Consider the following 20,293-nt stretch of genomic DNA (forward strand, 5'->3'; position numbering starts at 1 on the left):
TTGGTTAAGGGAAAATGAGTCTCTTATCACTCAACCCCACTCCTCCGATTGATCGTAAATTAAAATTAAAAAATTGATCGTAAATTAAAATTAAAAAATTACAAGCACTGTTTCGTCTTTTTGTCGGAGACTGAGGGATGAGGATCCTAATGCGAGCATTTTCATGGTCAGGGCAGGACCTACGTCGACAACATTGAGGTATTCACCGGTTAATGTCGGTAACCGCCAAATTCCACCGGGAATTGCCGGTCGTGAGTAACGAGAAACTGGAATTTCGGGAATCAGGGGCAGGCGGTGAAGAAATCTTAAAACGACAAGGCCACGAAACCGAGTTCCTCCAAAAGCGGGTTCCCATTGGTCCACGTGTCGACGTGTCATTATCGGTTGTGGTCTGGATGGCATTTCTGGGACTTTATTATTATTAATAATAATTTTTTTTTTGGGTGTCTGTCCTTTTGGAATTACTTAAGTAACTATCTCGTCAGTCGATCACCTTCCGAATAAAGACCCATTCATTCATCTTCACCGATTTCAACCACTCAAAACGTCCGTGTGCACACGCGCTTTTTCAAACCAACTTCTTTCCCCTGCCGTTTTGCCCCGTCAATCCATTTATTTATTTATTTCTTTGATCAACAATAATTTGTTTAACCTAATACGTTACATTTAAAAAAGATAAAGAAGTTTCAATCGTAAATTAGAAGTTTAGTATCTGCGACATTGCACAGTTCTAGTCTCTTGGGCAATAATACCTAATTCAGCGTACTATTTTTCAAGGTTCGTGGGCCTTCCAATGAAATAATCAATATCTAAATTGCTCCAAAAAGTTTTTGCCAAAGCTTTTATTAAGAAAAAATGTCACCAGTTTAAGATAATTAGATTAAGTGAAAAGGACTGAATATTACATACATTTGTAATAGTAAACTTTTTTATATCGTACATTTTTTTAATTCGAGATTTCTTAAATTAAAATTAATTTATTGATATGAAAATTATTTGGAGATTGGCTTCAATTTAATCGTATAAATGGTTAAATCTGGATAAATGGATAATATGGAATATTAGGTCATATTGAAAAGAAATTCCTGCATAATATACGTCTTTTTTTTTTTTTGGCCAACACATAAAATATGTCAATTGTTATAGGTTCCTGATACATCATATAAACAAATATCTCATAGGTGGGTGGATTCCATATTATGAACTTTTAATTAGTAGTGCAAGAGTTTCCACTTTTGAGGGCTAAAATGACAAATGACTGGAACAAATTATGGACAGGTCAAGAGATGAATTACTCCTCCGGTCCTTATTATAAGACTCAATTTGACTTTTTATTTGGTCCTAATTATAAGACCCAATCCATTTTGTCTCTTATATTTATGCATTTTTTTCCAAGATAATCCTTCTAATAATGATAGTTTTAGCCAATATACTTAATTAGCAAAAATATTTTAGGAATGACAATACTTATTTATTATAAATAACCAACTTAACTTACTTCCTTAATCTCCTCAAATAAGTCAATTGGGTCTTATAATTAGGACCGGAGGAGTATTTTAATAATTGCTTTGACATTAAAAAACTGTTCCGGCCAGAATGCCCATTTGACAGCAGATCACAATTTCTCAAGCACGCGCGTGATGTTTCCTCGAATGGGTCTTGTTGTGAAGAGTTGAAGTTCGTTATTAAATAGGAATGCGTTTTCGCTTTGGCTTCGGTTAGCTAATCGCCATCCGTTGTGCATGAACCCCACCATCAGAAAACAAATCAACGGTCCGGATCCCTGGCCGGGTAAACATTCATACCTTTCGTGACACAAAAATGCTTCTTTAAAATAATTTATCAAATATCATGAAATAATAATTATAAATTAATCAAATAAAAGTCCAATAAAAAAGCGAAGAAGACCTTTTAACTCGCCTTCTCCTCCGTTATATTCACCAGAATCATTTCATTTCCATAAGAAACCTCCCTCCCTTCTTCTCTCTCCCTCCCCCCACCCTCTCTATTCTTCGTTGATTTCTCTGTCTCATGCGTTTCTCCAAAAATCCAACCTCTTGATAGCTCTCATTATTATTATAGTTATTATCATCGTCTGAGCCGTCGTTCTGGTGAAGAAAATGTCATCGCCGGGATTCACGGGTGGTGGGGCACCGGAGTTCTACGGCCGAGTTGGCCGATCCATGGCGGCAAACGCCATGAACGATCCTACCAACGCCAACAATCTTCAACCTTCTCTTCATCCTCTGTACCGAACCCAGCAACAACAACAACACCACCCACCAATTCTTCTAGATCCTTATACGCAGATCGCAAGGCAAAATCCGAGTCTCATCAGGAAGCGAACCCTCGCAGAATTTCAAACTCACCAGCACAACCCCAGCAATCAGGTTCTTTCAAGCTTCCTTTTACGCTCTGTGAAGCCCAGAACCTTCCAGAATAGCTCCCCTATGTCTCCTATGTCACCCATCGATTTCTCCATGTCCCCTGAATTGGCAAACCCCTCGGTTTTCTCGTCACAGCGCTTTGGGTTTCCTCTGCTTCAGCAATCTCGCCCCCAGACGATGAATCTCCCAAACGCAGCCTTATCCAGAGCTGGGTTTCCATATTTGAATGGTAATTTGGTTCAGGAAAGTGAGAAGAAGGTCATGGACCATCGGCTTCAGGAGTTGGAGAAACAGCTTTTGGAAGACAACGACGACGAAGAAGGCGATGCGGTATCTGTGATCACCGGCAGCGAGTGGTCAATACAGAACCTGATCAGCGCCGGCGTACAGAAACCAATTTCGTCGTCGCCTACTTCGTCTACAACCTCGACGACGTCGTCATCTTCTTCTGTTCCTTCACCTGCAACCACCTGTTTGAAGCAGTCGTTAATGGAGGCCGCATCTGCAATTTCCGAAGGGAAATCCGAGTCCGCCATGGAGATCCTGACCCGTATGGCCCAGTTATCGAACCCGCACGGCAATTCGGATCAACGATTGATGGATTGTATGATCTCCGCGCTGAAATCCCGTGTGAACCCGCACGATAACCCACCTCCGGTTGGAGAACTCTTTAGCAGCGAACACGCCGAGTCGACTCAGTTGCTCTACGAACATGCTCCGTGTTTCAAGGTTGGGTTTATGGCGGCTAATCTAGCAATCCTCGAAGCCGCATTCGAGGACAACACAGAGAACAACGGCAGCAACAAGTTACACGTGGTCGATTTCGACATCGGCAGGGGCAAGCAATACAAAAATCTCCTCCACGAGCTCTCGGCGCGTCAGAATGGAAAACTATTCACGGTGTGCATCACGGCGGTTGGGGAGAACGGCAGTGAAGAGAGGTTGAAGATGGTGGGCGAATTGTTAAGACAACACGCTGAGCAATTCGGGGTCGGGTTCGAGTTCAGATCAGTAACTCAAAAACTCACCGAGTTAACGCGTGAGTCACTAGGGTGCGGGCCCGACGAGCCCCTCGCGGTGAACTTCGCTTTCAAATTGTACAGAATGCCCGATGAGAGCGTTTCCACAGAGAACCCCCGAGACGAGCTTCTCCGGCGCGTGAAAGGATTGGCCCCGCGCGTGGTGACGTTAGTGGAGCAAGAGATAAACACCAATACGGCGCCGTTCACGTCCCGCGTTTCCGAATCGTGCTCGTATTACAGCGCCCTATTCGATTCGCTCGACTCGACAACCACAAGAGACAGCTCAGAGCGAGTGAAGTTGGAACAAGGACTGAGTCGAAAGCTTCGCAACTCGATCGCGTGCGAAGGAAGAGATCGCGTGGAAAGGTGCGAAGTGTTTGGCAAGTGGAAGGCGCGTACGAGCATGGCGGGTTTTCAACTGAGGGGAATGAACCAGAGAATCGCCGAGACGATAAAAGCGCGACTCAACCAGGGGAGCCGAGTCAACCCGGGATTCACAGTGAAAGAAGAGAATGGTGGGATTTGTTTTGGTTGGATGGGTCGAACACTCACCGTCGCATCTGCTTGGCGTTAACTTCACTTACTTTTTCGTTTTTCTTTCTTTTTTTTAATATCCAATTGTTATTACTATATTTTAACGTTATCTAGCTATAATGGAAAGGAAAAGGCAATATATATATTTGGAAATTGAGAGGAAACAAAAAAGAATTCCCCACCACCAAATAAAATTAATAAAAATAGTGTTTGGATTCCCGGAAACTTTAGATTCCCTGATTCATTAAGCCATTCATGCAGCACAAGGGCCATTTCCTGTGAAATTTATTTTGTCAGAAAATGTAACTTTATATTCTTATATGCCTTGATATATCCAAATGTTGGTATATTTTAGGGCTATTTTGAGATGGTGGGGAGGCTAGAAGAGCATATTTGGCAATCGAAAGAAGAGAAGAGGAAATATCTTTCTTCTTCAACCAAACAAACAATTAATGAGAGAGAGTTTGGATTCCGAGACGTTTTTATTCTGCTCGCTCTTCATTTGTGATTCATTCATCATTCGTGCACTAAATTGGTTGGTTGTGTGTGAATGGAGGTAGTTGCTGTTTGGTAGACAGCTATGCTTATTTTTGCCAACAAATGAGGCCTCCCTTTCACATAAGTTAAATGATGTTTAAAAAATCATAAACGAAATGAACCTGTTGTTATATAAAAATTGTTATACGTAGAGCGAGTATACAATTGTAATCAATTTTTTCATAAAAAAAACTGTAATTAAATTCCTTTATATCGGAGAACAGGTTTTTGGTTTGGGTCCTCACGGACATCTCTTGTGATTGAGATTTTTTTTTCTCTGTACTCTTTGTATATTGCACTCCTGCAGAGGCAAAAGAAACGCTTAGGAAATTCTGTGAAACGTGAAAATGACGATTTTTATGTTTTTCATTTAAAGTTGATGTCAACTTTGCCAATAAGTGAGGCTTTATGGAATGAAAATTATTTTCAATGGTGCAAAGGAGCCACCATATTTATCATCCGCGTACAAATCAACGCTTGATTGACACAGAATTGAAAACAGCCGCAAATGTCACGGGAAACAGATGCTTGGTTTCAGTAACATGGGCTCTTGTTAGGGATAATAAAACTAATGGGGACATCTTAGCCTTGTGAAGTCCGATCTCATAAACCAAACTCGCATAACAAGTCCGGGACATGCCAACATTCTTTAGCGTCCACTGGGCTGGGTTCTCATAGTCCCAATTTCTTTCACTGATCCTGCTTAATTGTGGCATAATACGGGGTGAGGCAAAATTAATCTTTATAACTAATGGGAATTGAGTTTAATAGAAGGTTTAGTTTCTCATAACCCAATAAACTAATGTTTGAATCTCCATTAGAAAAAGTACTCATATTTAATATTCAACAGTATCTCGAATAGGGTTTACTTCTAATAAAAAGATACTTGTGTCTAGCAATTTTTTTTAATGATTTTAGGTGATTGATTTAAAATTCAATCCCTAAACTCTAGCTTGATGCTACTTAATCTTTGTAGTTTTAATCATAACTACATGTAAAACCTTCGTCCTATTTTAATGAATAAAATTGTAAGGATTAAAGTTATGTTTTTTTTAAAAAAAGTTTAGAGACTATTGTTTTAAATGACTAAAACTGTGAGAATTAAGTTGTAAGCTAAAGTTTAGACAGCGAGTTTTAACGGAATCAAAAGTATAATGAGTAAGTTTTATCAAACTGAAGTCTATGAACCGAATTATAATCAAGTTAAAAATTAAAATTTGATCAATCTTAGTTTTCTTCCCACGCGGATTTATATGCCCATTGATTTTGATATGTACTCTTCTGATCCTAAATATAATATATTTATACATGCTATAAAAATAATTTTATATTTAAGACCAAAGGCGTGCTATTATATTGCTGATGACGAAATCTAGTGGTGCGCGATGAAGGAAGAACGTCATGGTCAATATTAAATACATTCCCCAGAGTCACATGCGTTGAAATGGATAATTTCAATCCCGTCTTTGATTTTTTCTTTTTTATTGATATGGATTTCTTGTGTGTTGTGGATTTCATTCCTGCCCCCTGCGAAATCCGACGCTGTTTTTGGTTGGTAAGAAAAATGATGGAAGAGTTTTTTTCACCCCCTCTTTTTTCTTCAGAAAATTGTTATTGGAGGGCATATTAGTCGTTGAAATTTGAATTATATTTTAAAACTAATTTTTATTTCAAGATTGTTGCCATCATCCCAATCCCAAGCACGCCGTGTTCCCAATGATAAAAGTTTCATATTATTGAACAAACAAGGGATTATAAATAATGTCCGTGTACATGTTACTTGGGGAGACTAGAGAGTAACAACAGAAGCAATGTTCATCAAGGAGCTAGGCAGCAAAAACGAATTTGCTTACATATAAGGGCGTTACGAAACCAAATTAAACTTCCCAAATCCAATCGATTCAAACCAAACCCACCAACACTAATTTAAATAGCGTCTATTTTGATCTTTTCTCTTCTGCTTCAGCGCATGCTTTGTTTTACATGACTAGGACTTGGCTCCAATCAAACCTGCTTGAATTTTTAATATATTTTTTTATTTTTAATCAAGCTGGAACCTTTCACACGATATGATTTTGAAGAATGGTTTTTGTTCAAATTTGCGCAGTTTCTTAAAAAGTCAAGACTTATTTATGATAATTTATATGTACTCATCTGATCCTCAATATAAGACCTATTTAACTAATTTGATTAAATTAAGAAAGTTAGATAAGTTAGTTAATTATAAGAAATGTGACATGTTTTTTCTAAAACACTATAATCATCTTCCTTAATATCCTCCACAACTCTTCTGCTTAATTATGATTGAAGGAGTATTTATAGAAACAATTTAGAAAAAAATAATAAATATAATAAATATGTCTTATATTTAAGATTAAAATCAACACAACAATTAAATCCTATATTAAAGACTGGAGAAGTAATTTATAAGTCATTTTCTAACTGTGATTTATAGAATATAAGGTAAAAATATGAGAAAAGTTTTTGTTCGGCTTGCAAAAATGTGCTTGTTAATCATGAATCCAAATAAACCCTTACGTATAAAACCCAGTGTTTTTTCAATCCTCACTGGGTAGCTAAAAATATCTTACGTCAACTATACGAGGGAGTTAGATTAAAAATGCAGTAATTTTCAATTTATAATTGTTTTGTTTAATTATTTTCCTTAAAAATATTTAGTTCTCTCGCCATCAGCGCAAAAGAGAAGCAAAATCGAACGGCCAGCACTGGCCACGATCAAATAGATGAGCCCCACATTGAAGCTAGATCCATTCACGTTATGCCAAGTATCGGGGAGCGAGGGCTGACAGAGACCCACATAAGTACATAACTGCTGCCTTAGCTTGAGACATCTCTCGACACGTGTCACCACCATTTCGTGTTTGACACGACTGCCCTTTCCTCTCTGATGTTATCGGTTATTAATTCCCCGCCTTCTCCCTCCTCCTTTTCCTTCTCGCGTCCTTTGTTTCTCTCTCTACACTTCTTAACTTTCTTCACTTTCTTTTTCAACCCAACTACGTTTCCCCCAAATCCACACTCTCCCATTCCGCCCATCTTCTGCCTCTTTTGTTCTCGTCAATTTTGTTATCGCCAGGACTATAATATATATCGGTCCCGTCCCCTTTTCCCTCTATGCCATTCCCGCAGGTATGATTTATCCTTTTCTGATTTCAATTGGATTTTTTATTTATAGTAATAATTTAGCTATACAGATATGTCTTGGATGAACCTGGGGGTTGAAATCTTTTATATATTTAGATCGGAACTGAATTCTGCATAACTTTATTGGTGCTCGTTTAATTCTCGATAGAGTAGATCTTATGGTTTATATGTTTGTAGAGTATGAGTTTTTAATTGGACTATTTTATCCGTGTGCGGCTTTGGACTGGTGGATCTAGTTAGAGGGGCCATGGTTATCTTCGATAAACTAACCTGTGCTTGCAAATTGAATTGTACGAATGTAGTTTTTGTTATGTCTCTCTTGTTTTCTTGGAGGGTACCTAAGCAATCTTGCTATGCATTATTGATGGGCTTAAGTCTGGTGGGTGCTCAGATGATAATATACATAAAGAGCACAGAGACATATTCTCTCACTTAGAACCGACCAGTCTTTTTTTAATCGGGGTAACAACTGAAACCAACCAGTGTGCTGTGTGAAAATAACATCTTTGATTACATCTGTCATTGCTATGTGGTTGTTAATCTTCGGCTGCTGCTGCTGTTGTTTTATTATTATTGTTGTTGCTGTTATTATTATTATTTTTTATAACCGAGTTATCTTAATTAGACTAATTATGGTCTTTTCCTAGGATATTATGGCTTTATTCTGTTTTACACAAAGAATAGAGTATGAAAATAATTTACTTACAGATGTGTAACCTGTCTCTATTTGTCTCCTTGTGATTCCTTCTGCCCGTTTCTTGATTTGTTATTACAGAGTCCAAGGATTGATTTATGTACTCCCCTTGCCTAGTCTCTTATACGCTGCCTTCAGTGCCTTGGGCAAGTTGCTAGTGGTGGCTTGCCATTGATTCAAATCACACATTGTTTTCATTTAGTTCCAAACCTTGATGACTTCTTGTGTTTCTGCTTCCATTGCAGTTGAGAAGGGTGGACTTGAACCAGGGCGTGTTGACAAAATCCACATTTCTTCATAATTTTGAAGTCTTCTTGGTGTATGCAGGATGGGTAAGTGCAAGGGTTGTGGGAAGTCAGGAAGAATGGGACCTAAGGGTGGATGTATGAGCGCTTATGAGTTTTCTCTGCTGTTGTCTCCAGTTGTCTCTGTTTGGGATTGCATGGTTCGCAAAATGAGGTATTCCTGCAGACCTGAGTGGGTGTAGTAATTGTAACATTTCATTAGTGTTTTGACATTTACTCCATAGAATAGGTTTAGCTTAAGAATCTAGGGAAACGGGGGAAAAGTATTACAGAAATGTATACAGTTTAAAGGAAATTTTATTGAAGAAAACAGAGAGTTTAAAGGAAATTTTATTGAAGAAAAGAGAGTTCAGAAAACAAAAAAGAATCATAGTTGTTAGGTAGTATTTTCCATGGATAACTTGGCATTTAATAAAGGGCAACATGTGAAGAAGGCAAAGAAGAAGCAGGTAAAAGATGAGTTCGATCGTCTGAAACAAGCTGAGAAGAAGAAGAGGCGCTTGGAAAAAGCACTTGCTACTTCTGCAGCCATCATTTCTGAGCTGGAGAAAAAGAAACAGAAAAAGAAAGAAGAACAACAAAGACTTGATGAAGAGGGTGCTGCAATTGCTGAGGCTGTTGCTCTGCATGTTCTGCTTGGGGAAGACTCTGATGATTCTTGCAAAGTTGTTAATGAAGGGAGATGCAAGCCATGGAATTGCAATAGCAGCCTTAACCTCTTCCTTGGTGGAAAAAGAGCTTGCTTTCCTCATCTCGATGGTGGCGCATGGTCTGTGGAAAGAATGGGGATGGTCTCTGGTGGATGCAGCTATGGCTGTGAGTGGGGTGGTGTGGAGAATGGTGATTGGTATTTATCATTAGGACCTTTCGAAAAGAATGTGCACAATGAACTAATGCACGAGGAAGCAGGGTGGGGGCCTGATAGGTTTTCTGCTGGCCTCGTTGCAGCTCAAGCAGTTTCATCACTTCAGATTGCGGAGGATGCAGATGCAGAAAGGCTTCTTTCTTAAGCGAATGCTAAGATGATATGTTGTTTGTGTGTCGTTTTGGTGACTCGAGTTTTCATTATATCACTGGAGAATGACATCTTTGTGTGTATATATATTATTATGAGTCTTGTCCTTGTCAAACATCTTCTGTTTGAGCATATTAGGAGGGCGTCTCCTTGTTTTATGTTGATTGTCTTGAACTGCACATGAAGATGCTAATGCACTCTCTTATGTAGACTCTGGCTAATAGTTTTCAGACTGATTCTGCGCAATATAACAGCGTCTGTGGTCCCGCGTTATAGGGTCAATTTCTATTATATTAGATGGTCTCACTAGTGTTTGTTTGATAGAGAATTCTTTATCATATATGGTTGCAGCAGCAGGCACTGTGCTTCCAAGAGACTCCTGTAAAGAGTAAACATAACGAATTTCTTGCTATGAAGAGAGTTTGCGGAATAGTTCGATTCTTACGAGGGAAGAACAGCTGTGTCAGAAGAAGGCTGAGAGAGTGAAATAAGGGAGTTCAATATAGGGGGAATTTCATTGTCCGACTGCTTTAGTCATTTTATTTCAAATCAGACCCAAAAGATTCTTGTGAAAATCGCATATATCTGCTAAGCCATTGGTGCTATTTAGAAATATGATGCAAAAGATTACACCAACGCGACGATAAAACACGCTCTCCTCCACGCTCTCAGTCGCTCAGCGGCCCCTGACATTTAAAAAAAAAAATCTTTTTAAGGTTTTCAATATGACGTGTTATGTCTTACAATTATTAAGTTGGATCTTTGGTGTTAAATGTTTTCGAAGCAGGTAACTACAAATATAGAATTGTTTGGTTAATAACATTCTTTGGATAATGAAAAGTTACGTTTTATTTTTTGTTATAGCTATCTGATTATTTCATGGGTAAGGTATTAAAAAAATAAGTTGATAAAAAAGTATTAAAAAAATGTTAAAATATTTTTTCTAAGTGGTTGGCATAATTAATTTGAGAAGATTAAAAAAATTAGTTAAATTGGTTAGTAGTACAAAAATTATTTTGATTGAAATAGATATAAATTACTACTTCTTGTATAAAATATAAGATCTAGATAACTAATTTGAAAAATTAAAAAATTAGTTAAATTTGTTTCTTTATAACAAATATATATTGATTTTTCTAAGTTACTCTATTTAATCCTGCATACTTGAATTACATTTAGGTAGAAACTCTTTACAATTAATAGTTTAGGATACAAAATAAATTGAAGTATTATATTTAGGAGTAAATTTAATCCCATATCATTATTAGTTCTTATGTTCAGAAATTAGGAGCCCAGCTAGTGTTCTCTACTCCAATCAATAGCATTTTGGTTTTTTTTTTGAGCCAGTTCCAATCGATAGTTTAGAGCCTCAGCATATAACTGGCAAAACAGGTGAAAAGGATGATGAAGAAGACAAACTGCGCCAAGGGGACAGAATGCGCAATATAGTTTAGTTTTGATGTTTGATAGTTTCACGCTTCTAAGTTCTTATAATTTGCCCTAAATATTTCTTATAGCGATGGCAACGTATGGACGAAGATTGACAGGTAAAACTGGTATCTATCTGCCGCCTGGATGGGGAAATATGGGTTTGTGCTCGTGGCAAGAAGAGAAGAGATAATTTTAACGGCAAACACAGCAAACCAGAACAGAAGTCATGGGCGCGACAAGGTGGAATGTAGGAGGAAGAGCTGAATCCTCCCAGTAAATTGATATGTGAGAGCTCCATGCCAAGATTAATAAAGCTTCATAATATTATGAAATCCATAAATCATGGATTCTTCGCATCTCAACCCATGTGGATCAAATACCACATTTTTGCTTGTAGCTATCTGATTGAAACTCCAAAAGCAAATTGTCATGCCCCTGATCTCAATCAAGGAATTCCATCCGTACAAGAAGACATTTTTTCATGTGACCCAAATTCAATCTCTTTCTTTGATGCCTGCCATGTGTTTGAAAAAACGTCTAACTTAAACGTTGTGTCTGCCACTTCAATTATTGGCTGTTTTGCTAAGCAGCATCGCCATGAAGAAGCTGTCCAACTTTTCTCAAGAATGTTTGCTTCAAATATCAGACCAAATGAGTTCACATTTGGAACGATACTTCACTCATCCACCGCTCTTGGAAACCTTCCTGTGGGCAAACAACTCCATGCCTTAGCAACGAAGACAAGCCTTCACTCTAATCTATTCGTTGGCAGTGCTCTTTTAGATTTCTATGTCAAGTTGAGTACAATAGAAGATGCCCAAAAAACTTTCATAGATACAAAACATCCCAACGTTGTGTCCTATACAACTCTGATATGTGGATACTTGAAGAGAGGGAGGTATATAGATGCTTTGCAGCTTTTCCATGAGATGCCTGAGAGGAATATAGTTTCATGGAATGCCATGGTTTGTGGGTGTAGCCAAATAGGCCATAACGAAGAAGCTGTCATTTTTTTCATCAGCATGCTCAGAGAAGGATTCTTACCTAATCAATCCACATTTCCTTGTGCTATTTGTGCAGCTGCCAATATAGCAGCACTTTGGATTGGCAGAAGCTTTCATGCATGTGCCATAAAGATTTTGGGTAAGCTTGATGTGTTTGTTAGCACTTCTCTCATTAGCTTTTACGCAAAATGTGGAAGCATGGAAGATAGCATCCTGATGTTTAATAAACTCTCTAAAAGGACCATAGCTTCTTGGAATGCTGTCATATGTGGTTATGCACAGAATGGAGGAGGAAATGAAGCTATAACGTTCTACAAAAGGATGCTTTCTGCAGGCTGTAAACCCAATGATGTTACCCTTCTTGGTTTACTATGGGCTTGTAATCATACTGGTCTTGTAGATGTGGGATATTCATACTTTAACCAAGCCAGGATTGAGAGCCCCAGCTTGCTAAAACCTGAGCACTATGCTTGTATGGTTGATTTGCTCTCTAGATCGGGGCGATTTACAGAAGCCAAGAGCTTCCTTCACAATATGCCTTTTGATCCTGGGATAGGATTTTGGAAGGCATTGCTTGGAGGATGCCAAATCCACTCAAACATGGAGCTGGGGGAGATTGCAGCGAGAAAGATCTTGGCTCTGGATCCAGATGATGTATCCTCATATGTGATGCTGTCAAATGCACATTCTGCTGCTGGTAGGTGGTCTGAAGTGTCATCACTAAGAGAAGAGATGAAGAAGAAAGGGATGAACAGGATTCCAGGTTGCAGTTGGATTGAAGTCAGGAACAAGGTTCACATCTTTCTTAATGCTGACAAGAATCATTGTGAAAATGACAGAATTTATGGTGTCCTAAGGTTTCTTATCGAGCATTCAAGGGAGAATGAGACTTCCAATTTGTCGTCAGATTTGTGTTGTTGAAGGGGTTTTCTAAAGAAAGACCGAATATCATATGCTTTTGGGATGGCCAAGAAAGATACAAAATTTAGGGCGGCTTATTAATTGTTTATGGCTTTGGCCACATTTATCCACTATTAGCTTAGGTTTCTTTAAATACTAATCACAGTAAGTTAAACCAGCACTTGGTTCCAAATGTAAAGGTAATAAGGCTTGATGCCTCGATTAATCAACAACAGAATGCAGCTTGTGGCTTGGGCACTGGATTATTGGATTTCCATCTAACTTTGGAATTCTTTTCATAACAATAGCTGAAGTCAAAGCCATCAAGTTAGGAATGGAATTGTGCAGATCATGCGGATTTCAACAGGTTCATATTCTTCTCCCACTCCATTGAAGCCACTGAGGGACGGCTTTGGGGAATCCTTTCCATGAAGAACTTCTAGATGTTCAAAAATAGCTTGAGACCTTTTTTTTTTTTTTTTTTTTTTTTAATTTGGCAAGCGCATTGCTTTGCTGGTACAGGTCAAACTCATGACAAGTGCTATAAAAAGACAACCTACACGACCACTGTACTACTAAAGTACTAGCATCTAAGATTCCTTTTATAATCTATTGCTCCCCACCATTTGTGTGTAGGGATTTTATGATTGAAAATATGTATTAATCTTGTGTCCCATCCCATGTCACTCTTCGTTTCATAGCCTTGTATTCTTGGGAAAAGGGGGGGTTGGGGGAACAAAACCAAACAATATTAGGCGAATTTGGAATGTGTCAAAATTCTATTAAAAAAAAAATCTAATCTCAAAGTTCAATTCAATTATTCGTTAATGATGAATAGCGCATCATGAAGTACAGTCTGGTTATGTTTAAGCATATTAATTAAGAATGAAGAATTAACAAAGCTTTGAATACATGGCATGACTCAACAGCAAAATAGGAAATCTAGGATCTAGTTAATCAATGCAGAAGGTTATCATGCCAAGATGAGTTGAACTATTATTGAGCGGAAGGATTCCTGTAATGTGACCATCTTTACGGGTAAATCGGGCATTTCCTTTTGCTCTTTATTGCGTTATGAAAGTAAAATATCACGCCGTTGTTCGACTGTTAATTGTGGCTTTTTTGGCCCTTTCCCTCCTAATTCCCCCACTCCCCGCAAAATACAAATTCAGCGAAGACATCCAGTTACGGTTGTCAGAGAGAATTGGCGGGTTGTTCAGTATCCCGAAGCGAAATCTCACTCTGTTTCAGATCCCGAAGCCCAACCGGTAGAGAAGAAGAAGACTAGAGGTTGCGGAAGGGCGGGATTTGTTGTTCCTTATTCAATTGGAATTGGAATAATTTCTCGAAGTAGAATGCGGGGCAACCCGCAAAAGTAAAGTTTAGACTTTAGAGAAGGATACAGGAAGTGGGGCTGAGCCGTGCGACTTGGGGTTTTCGGTAGAGATGACGGAAGTGATTCTGCATATATATGATGTGACCAATAGCGGATCAGAGAGGACCAATAGCACAATTGTTCAGATCAACAAGATCTTCAAGGATGGGATTGGACTCGGTGGTATATTCCACAGCGCTGTTCAGGTACCTCTCATTCGCGTTGGTTGTATTGAGGTTTATGAACAGTGAATGGCTGTGTCTTGAATCTTGATTTGGATGTTCAAATGTTGATGCTGGAGTGTGATTGTTAAATCTATGACTTCACTGGTAATTGAGGCTCAGATTCAATCTTGAGTTAGTCTGTTATCTTTTTTACTTCTTTGCATGAATGTTTGGGTGGGGGGCGGAAAGCACTGTGATTGACACAACGCAGTTGATTACATATCCTACTGATTTGCTATCCTCTCTTGGCATATCTTGTGAGTTGCGTCTGGGTAGCACTTCCTTCTTGTTCTTCTCATCGTGTGTATTACGCTTCAGCATATATTAGTCAAGGACATGTTGGCAAATACCGAGCGATCTATTTGTATATTTTAGAGGGCACTTCCCAGTACTCTGTTTCTGTACAGTTGTTCAATGTTGAACAGCAGCAATAGACAAAAGTGGGAGAAGAGCTTGGAAGGTATTTTAACCATGAGTGGTCCATGGCAATGACTTCTAATGTGTTAAGAGGAATGATCATACTTCTAATGTGTTTTGCAGCCTCCTTGGTAGTTGAATCGTGTTTTACCTAGGTAGGGAACTGCTGCTTGAATAACATTTGCTTGTTTGGTATTTGTCTGAACAATTTAAAGGATTTTTTATCTTTAACTTTGTGCAGCGTCCTTGATATTGTGGTAAGCATGCAATTATATCACGGTGCTGATATTTTATGGATTGTTTCTGCGCTGTCATAGGTTTACGGAGAAGATGAATGGTCATTTGGATTTTGTGAGCAAGGTAGTGGAGTTTTCAGTTGCCCCTCAATGAAGAATCCAATGTATACATATCGTGAATCGATTGTTCTGGGGGTAACTGATTGTTCAATTCTCAAGGTAAATCAAATAATAAGAGAACTTAGCAGAGAGTGGCCTGGAATTTCATATGACCTGTTATCCAAAAACTGCAACCATTTTTGTGATGAATTCTCCGCAAGGCTTGGTGTGCCAAAACTTCCAGGTGAATCACTTGGTATAGAGCATCTTTTATTATATTGCTTGTCTGTTATGTTTCTAACTGTTGACTTGGCCATTTCACTAGTAGTAATATTTTAGTTTTTGTAAATTGTAGTATTTGACTATTCAATTCCTGGCTTGTGTCCATGTCTGCATAATGGCAATTTTGAGTTTACGCTGGCATTTTCATTACAAGTCTTTTGTATATTGTAGAAATACTTGATCTCAGTGATCAATTTTGAGTTGAATGTTTGTTCTTATACTTAAGGCTGATTTACAGAACACCGCTGATGGGGATGGAATCTCTGCATTTTCTTTTCAATTAAGAAAGATGAAGTTGGAATTGTACAAGTTGAGTGATGGTGGTACGCTCTGGAATGATGAGTGATGTATTTTGGATGATTTCAGGAGTACTTAGGGAGGATAAGAGTTGAGATGAGATATCAAGTTATCTTACCAACTTTCATCTGCATCAAATGATATTTTAGCTTGCTTCATCTTGTGAATTATTGCCAATAGTGTTCTTACATATTCCATGACAGGTTGGGTTAATCTGTTTGCGAATGCTGGAGACTCAGCTATGGGAGCGGCCGAAAATACTGCCATGCTGGTGAGAATTGGTTTTCTTAATCCTTATTTCTGCATCATGTTCATTTTTTATACAAGCTTCTTCTATTGTAGGATAATCGTAATGATACCTTGGTGGATGTGTTTTTCTTTTAATGCTTAACAAGTTAGCTTGTTCATGAGCTCATGTTGGTTGGGCATCACATTCGATATTTCTTGGCCTTGCAATTGTCAAATAATCCTTTGAAGCTTTTAATGTTCGCCTCTAATGCAATTGTAGATTGTGGCCTGGCGGGCTGCGGTCAGTATCTTTATGCTTAATAATGTCCTGCAATCTTGGAATTTAAAACCTAGATTGTAATTTGTTTTGTGCTTTTGGATTTGGTGTCGTAGCGGGAAGTTTATTATGCCACATGCACTTTAAATCATGCAACCATTATTTACTCAAACACTGGTTATTTCAGCTTCGACAGGCCAGAACAGAGATTGTATCAGCAAGCAAAGTAGCATACCGGTTCCTGTTGGGTGGTGCTAGTGATGTCGGAAGTGATTCAGGCCCCTTAAGCAATTCAAACAGTGAAGGGTCCCCGAGATCCCAAGCTACTTGGTTTAAAAATCTGATTACTACTGGTGCTAAGCCATCAAGTAGCTCAGAAAGCCAGGATCAGGATGAGTGTGAGCAGCTCCAACAAAGTCAAGAAGATGATGGAAGGGCGCTGCATGGTCATAATTCATCTTCACATGATATCAGTTGAAGAAACAGACTCTTGTCCAAAGCCTAGGTTTGCAGACTGGTGTATATTGTATTTGTACGTCAATTGTATGGATTCCTCAAATACATAGGTCAAATAAATAGTGCATACTAGAGTCATCAGATGGTCGTCGACATTGTTCTACGGGGAAGATGTATCTAGTACCAAATTATTATTAATCAATAACAATCACTGAAATATAATAGAGACTAAATATTTTTTGTCTACTAAATAAAGATAGGTCCAATTCTAAAGGGTGCTCAGATCTCGCAAAAGCATGAATTTATATTTCGTCAAGAGAAATGAGGAACTTCATAGTAAAATATACCCTAGACGATTTAATCTTATTACGAAATATGCCTTCAGATGCAAAGTAAAATGAAAATTCATGCTGACAAACATTTCACCACATGAGGAAAGTTTGTCGAGAAATTGCCAAGATTAACAAGACGATGTGAAGAATGAAATGCATGCCACCATGGAAGGGAGGGCTAAACATTTATCTGGAATAACTAATAAATAAATACGGTTCACTCAAGTATTTCGATTATACGGAATCAGCTCAAGAAGACAGAGAAATCGCACATACTCAGTATATAAAAGTCACTCCACACAGACATCAACTCCATCATACGCGGTTGAAAATAGAATAAAACATGGTGACCTCATAGATCAGACACAGCTGAAGCAGAATGTGCTCGACAGGGACAAGACTCAATAATAAAATATACAGACGACATCCCCCGGTAGAATTTAATATAGGTTTCGTCCAGCCACCAAACCAACACAAACTATTACTACGTATATGCAATCCGTTAAAAGAGAACCCGTCCTTCATCAGCTACTGCATCTTCTGCAATCTGAAGAGATGAAACTGCTTGTGCTGCAATAAGGTCAGCAGAAAACCCATCAAACCCCCATCCTGCTGTCTCATTAATCGGTTCATGCACATTCTTTTCAAAAGGTCCAAATGCGAAAGACCACCGGGCATTTTCAGCACCATCCCCCCTGTATGCATCAGAGACCCATCCCATTCTTTCAACAGACCACACGCCACCATCTAGATGAGGAAAACAAGCTCTTTTTCTGCCCAGGAAGAACCCAAGGTTACTATTGCAGTTCCAGGGCTTGCATCCCCCTTCATCTCTGACTTTACAGGAATCATCTGAGTCTTCACCAAGTAGAACATGCAGGGCAACAGCCTCAGCAATTGCAGCACCCTCTTCATCAAGTCTCTGTTGCTCTTCTTTCTTTTTCTGTTTCTTCTTCTCCAGCTCAGAGATGATGGCTGCAGAAGTAGCGAGTGCTTTTTCCAAGCGCCTCTTCTTCTTCTCAGCCTGTTTCAGACGATCGAACTCATCTTTCACCTGCTTCTTCTTTGCTTTCCTCACATTTTGCCCTTTATTACACGCCGTGTTATCCATCATGTATATTGCCTCTAACTACTAAGACTACTTTTTTATTTTTTTTGGTGTGAACTTCTCTCAGTCAAACTTTACTCAGAACTGTATACATTTCTCTAAATTACCCTTCTTCCCCTCTTTCCCTAACTTTTAAGATAAAAATTATCCGATTTGTGTGAAATGTCAAATTACCAATAAAAGGCTCCAACCACTACACCCACTCAGGTCTGCAGGAATACCTCATTTTGCGAACTATGCAGTCCCAAACAGAGACAACCGGAGATAACAGCAGAGAAAATTCATAAGAACTCATAGACCCATCCCTTGGCCCCATTCTACCCAGCTTCCCACAACCCTTGCACCTAACCATCCTGCAAACACCAACAGAACTTCAAGATTTTGGAAAAATCCCGATTTCTCTCCACACTGGTTCAAGTACACCCTTCCCAACTGCATTGCAAGTAGTAACAAGGAATGTTTAATTCATCAAATTCTGAAAGTAAAAAAAAATTTACATAAATTGGACCCAAAATGACTAACCATACAAACTAGCTGTCCACAGCAATTTAAACAAGATCTTGGAAGCATATGAAACAGTGAAAATGAAGGAATGAAATATCTCAAGCGCAAGTAAAAGAAAGAAATATGAGGGATGGAGTGATGGATAGAAACAAGGTATATATCTATACGGAACAAAAAGTTCATCCTTAACAACCCTGAATAAACAATTTAATTACCTAAAAACATGTCAATGTTCTCCTTTCTAAGAAACTGAAACAAAGCCGCAGCAACCCAGGAAAGGATCATAACAAGTCGGATTAAGTTTGCTCAACACTAAATAAGACAAATTACATGACATCCACCAAATGGAAATGAAATGATTTAGCAAACCGTGCTTTTTGATTATTGTAAACTAATTGGTTCTAAATTCTAGAAGGTGCGCCTTTGTGACTTCACTATTGCCCATCAATAGAACACCCATCGAATTTACACCCATTGTTTATCTACAGTAAGATTATTTTGGCATACCAAAAGAAAATCAGAGGGAAGAGAAAGTTATTTATTTTCCAACAATTCAGCTTGCAACCACATGCAAGTTTAATCTATCTAAATCCCCAAATCCAAAAATGAGTACAACGAGAACAAAAACTTCAATAAAGAAAATCAAATACACAGCAGTATCAACCACAAGATCTACTCGACCAAGAATCAGAAACATCGAATTTTCCGCCAGTAAATCAGTAATTCAGGTCCGGATCCAGATGCTCATAAGGTTTCAATAACCATGATTTATAAATCAAATTGAAAAATTGCGACAAATCCAGGGTTATACAATTAACAAAACAGAAAATTAAAATCAGAAAACGATAAATCAGACCTTCGGGAATGGCATAGAGGGAGAAGCGGTTGAACCTATCACAGTCCTGAACAAAAATCAAGAGAAACCCAATTGGGAAGAATATGGCAAGAAAATCGAAGTGCGGAGATCTGAGAGCACCGTAGTTTGGGTTGAAAAAGCAAGTAAAAAGTCGAGAGCTCTGGAAAGAGAAAAAAGGCGAGGAGTTTAGATGGAAGGAGAACGCGGGGAAGAACAAAAAAAACGATAACACCACAGACGGAAGGGCAATCGCGTCAAACATGAACTGCCGAATTGGTGGTGGGCACGTGTCAAGTTATGGCCGAAGCTAACAGAGCTGCTTAGGTTTGTCTGAGTCATTTCTTTGTGTTCCCATTACGTGGCATGATGTGGACGGATCTAGTTTCAAGTGGGACCCATATGTTAAATCATGGGCCTCCCGGTGACCGATCGATCGTGCATCTGTTTTGCTTATGGGGCTGGGCATGGTCAAATGGACGGTTGTGATTCTCTTCAAAACATTCGTTGTGGATCCAAGAAGCCAATAATGCAATGCAAGACTTAAACCAGAAAACGTGTTTACTGCTCAGCTTTGAGCTTTTTTTTCCTTTTGGGATAACACATTAACA

The 20,293-nt window shown here is 38.6% G+C and overlaps 5 protein-coding genes across 6 annotated transcripts; 4 read left to right on the forward strand and 1 right to left on the reverse strand.

Annotated features, from left to right (window-relative positions):
- The first annotated feature begins 1,962 nt into the window (after positions 1 to 1,962).
- LOC114730263 (scarecrow-like protein 8) lies at positions 1,963 to 4,107 on the forward strand. Its single transcript, XM_028917307.1, has one exon. It carries the CDS (start codon positions 2,121 to 2,123, stop codon positions 3,981 to 3,983), a length of 1,863 nt encoding a protein of 620 aa, XP_028773140.1. The 5' UTR covers positions 1,963 to 2,120; the 3' UTR covers positions 3,984 to 4,107.
- A 4,747-nt stretch (positions 4,108 to 8,854) lies between these two features.
- On the forward strand, positions 8,855 to 9,950 carry LOC114730267 (uncharacterized). The gene is made up of 2 exons (XM_028917312.1): positions 8,855 to 8,960; positions 8,993 to 9,950. Exon 2 carries the CDS (start codon positions 9,037 to 9,039, stop codon positions 9,652 to 9,654), a length of 618 nt encoding a protein of 205 aa, XP_028773145.1. The 5' UTR covers positions 8,855 to 8,960; positions 8,993 to 9,036; the 3' UTR covers positions 9,655 to 9,950.
- A 1,179-nt stretch (positions 9,951 to 11,129) lies between these two features.
- On the forward strand, positions 11,130 to 13,637 carry LOC114730264 (pentatricopeptide repeat-containing protein At5g42450, mitochondrial). The gene is made up of 2 exons (XM_028917309.1): positions 11,130 to 13,029; positions 13,327 to 13,637. Exon 1 carries the CDS (start codon positions 11,387 to 11,389, stop codon positions 13,013 to 13,015), a length of 1,629 nt encoding a protein of 542 aa, XP_028773142.1. The 5' UTR covers positions 11,130 to 11,386; the 3' UTR covers positions 13,016 to 13,029; positions 13,327 to 13,637.
- Positions 13,638 to 14,159: 522 nt separating this feature from the next.
- On the forward strand, positions 14,160 to 17,158 carry LOC114730266 (deSI-like protein At4g17486). 2 transcript variants are annotated; one of them, XM_028917310.1, is made up of 4 exons: positions 14,160 to 14,575; positions 15,328 to 15,601; positions 16,128 to 16,195; positions 16,617 to 17,158. In XM_028917310.1, the coding sequence occupies exons 1-4, from the start codon at positions 14,441 to 14,443 to the stop codon at positions 16,905 to 16,907; spliced, it is 768 nt and encodes a 255-aa protein (XP_028773143.1). In that variant the 5' UTR covers positions 14,160 to 14,440; the 3' UTR covers positions 16,908 to 17,158. The 2 variants fall into 2 exon arrangements, with proteins under 2 accessions (XP_028773143.1, XP_028773144.1); XM_028917311.1 differs by having other exon boundaries at positions 14,161 to 14,575; positions 15,328 to 15,589.
- Positions 17,159 to 17,388: 230 nt separating this feature from the next.
- LOC114730360 (uncharacterized) lies at positions 17,389 to 19,899 on the reverse strand. The gene is made up of 2 exons (XM_028917421.1): positions 19,686 to 19,899; positions 17,389 to 18,757 (listed from the first exon to the last, which is right to left on the reverse strand). The coding sequence occupies exon 2, from the start codon at positions 18,329 to 18,331 to the stop codon at positions 17,720 to 17,722; it is 612 nt and encodes a 203-aa protein (XP_028773254.1). The 5' UTR covers positions 18,332 to 18,757; positions 19,686 to 19,899; the 3' UTR covers positions 17,389 to 17,719.
- Between the last annotated feature and the right edge of the window lie 394 nt (positions 19,900 to 20,293).

Source organism: Neltuma alba, unplaced genomic scaffold, assembly GCF_004799145.2.
Source record: "Neltuma alba isolate B1F8T4 unplaced genomic scaffold, ASM479914v2 tig00012727_pilon, whole genome shotgun sequence".
Lineage (NCBI taxonomy): Eukaryota > Viridiplantae > Streptophyta > Magnoliopsida > Fabales > Fabaceae > Neltuma > Neltuma alba.

Excerpts from the sequence above, each read along its gene's own strand:
- LOC114730266 (XM_028917310.1), top strand. The coding sequence starts at position 14,441 with ATGACGGAAGTGATTCTGCATATATATGATGTGACCAATAGCGGATCA. Across the intron at positions 14,576-15,327 it reads TATTCCACAGCGCTGTTCAG|GTTTACGGAGAAGATGAATG; the intron begins GTACCTCTCATT and ends GCGCTGTCATAG. Across the intron at positions 15,602-16,127 it reads ACTTCCAGGTGAATCACTTG|GTTGGGTTAATCTGTTTGCG; the intron begins GTATAGAGCATC and ends ATTCCATGACAG.
- LOC114730267 (XM_028917312.1), top strand. The coding sequence starts at position 9,037 with ATGGATAACTTGGCATTTAATAAAGGGCAACATGTGAAGAAGGCAAAG.
- LOC114730264 (XM_028917309.1), top strand. The coding sequence starts at position 11,387 with ATGCCAAGATTAATAAAGCTTCATAATATTATGAAATCCATAAATCAT.
- LOC114730263 (XM_028917307.1), top strand. The coding sequence starts at position 2,121 with ATGTCATCGCCGGGATTCACGGGTGGTGGGGCACCGGAGTTCTACGGC.
- LOC114730360 (XM_028917421.1), bottom strand. The coding sequence starts at position 18,331 with ATGATGGATAACACGGCGTGTAATAAAGGGCAAAATGTGAGGAAAGCA.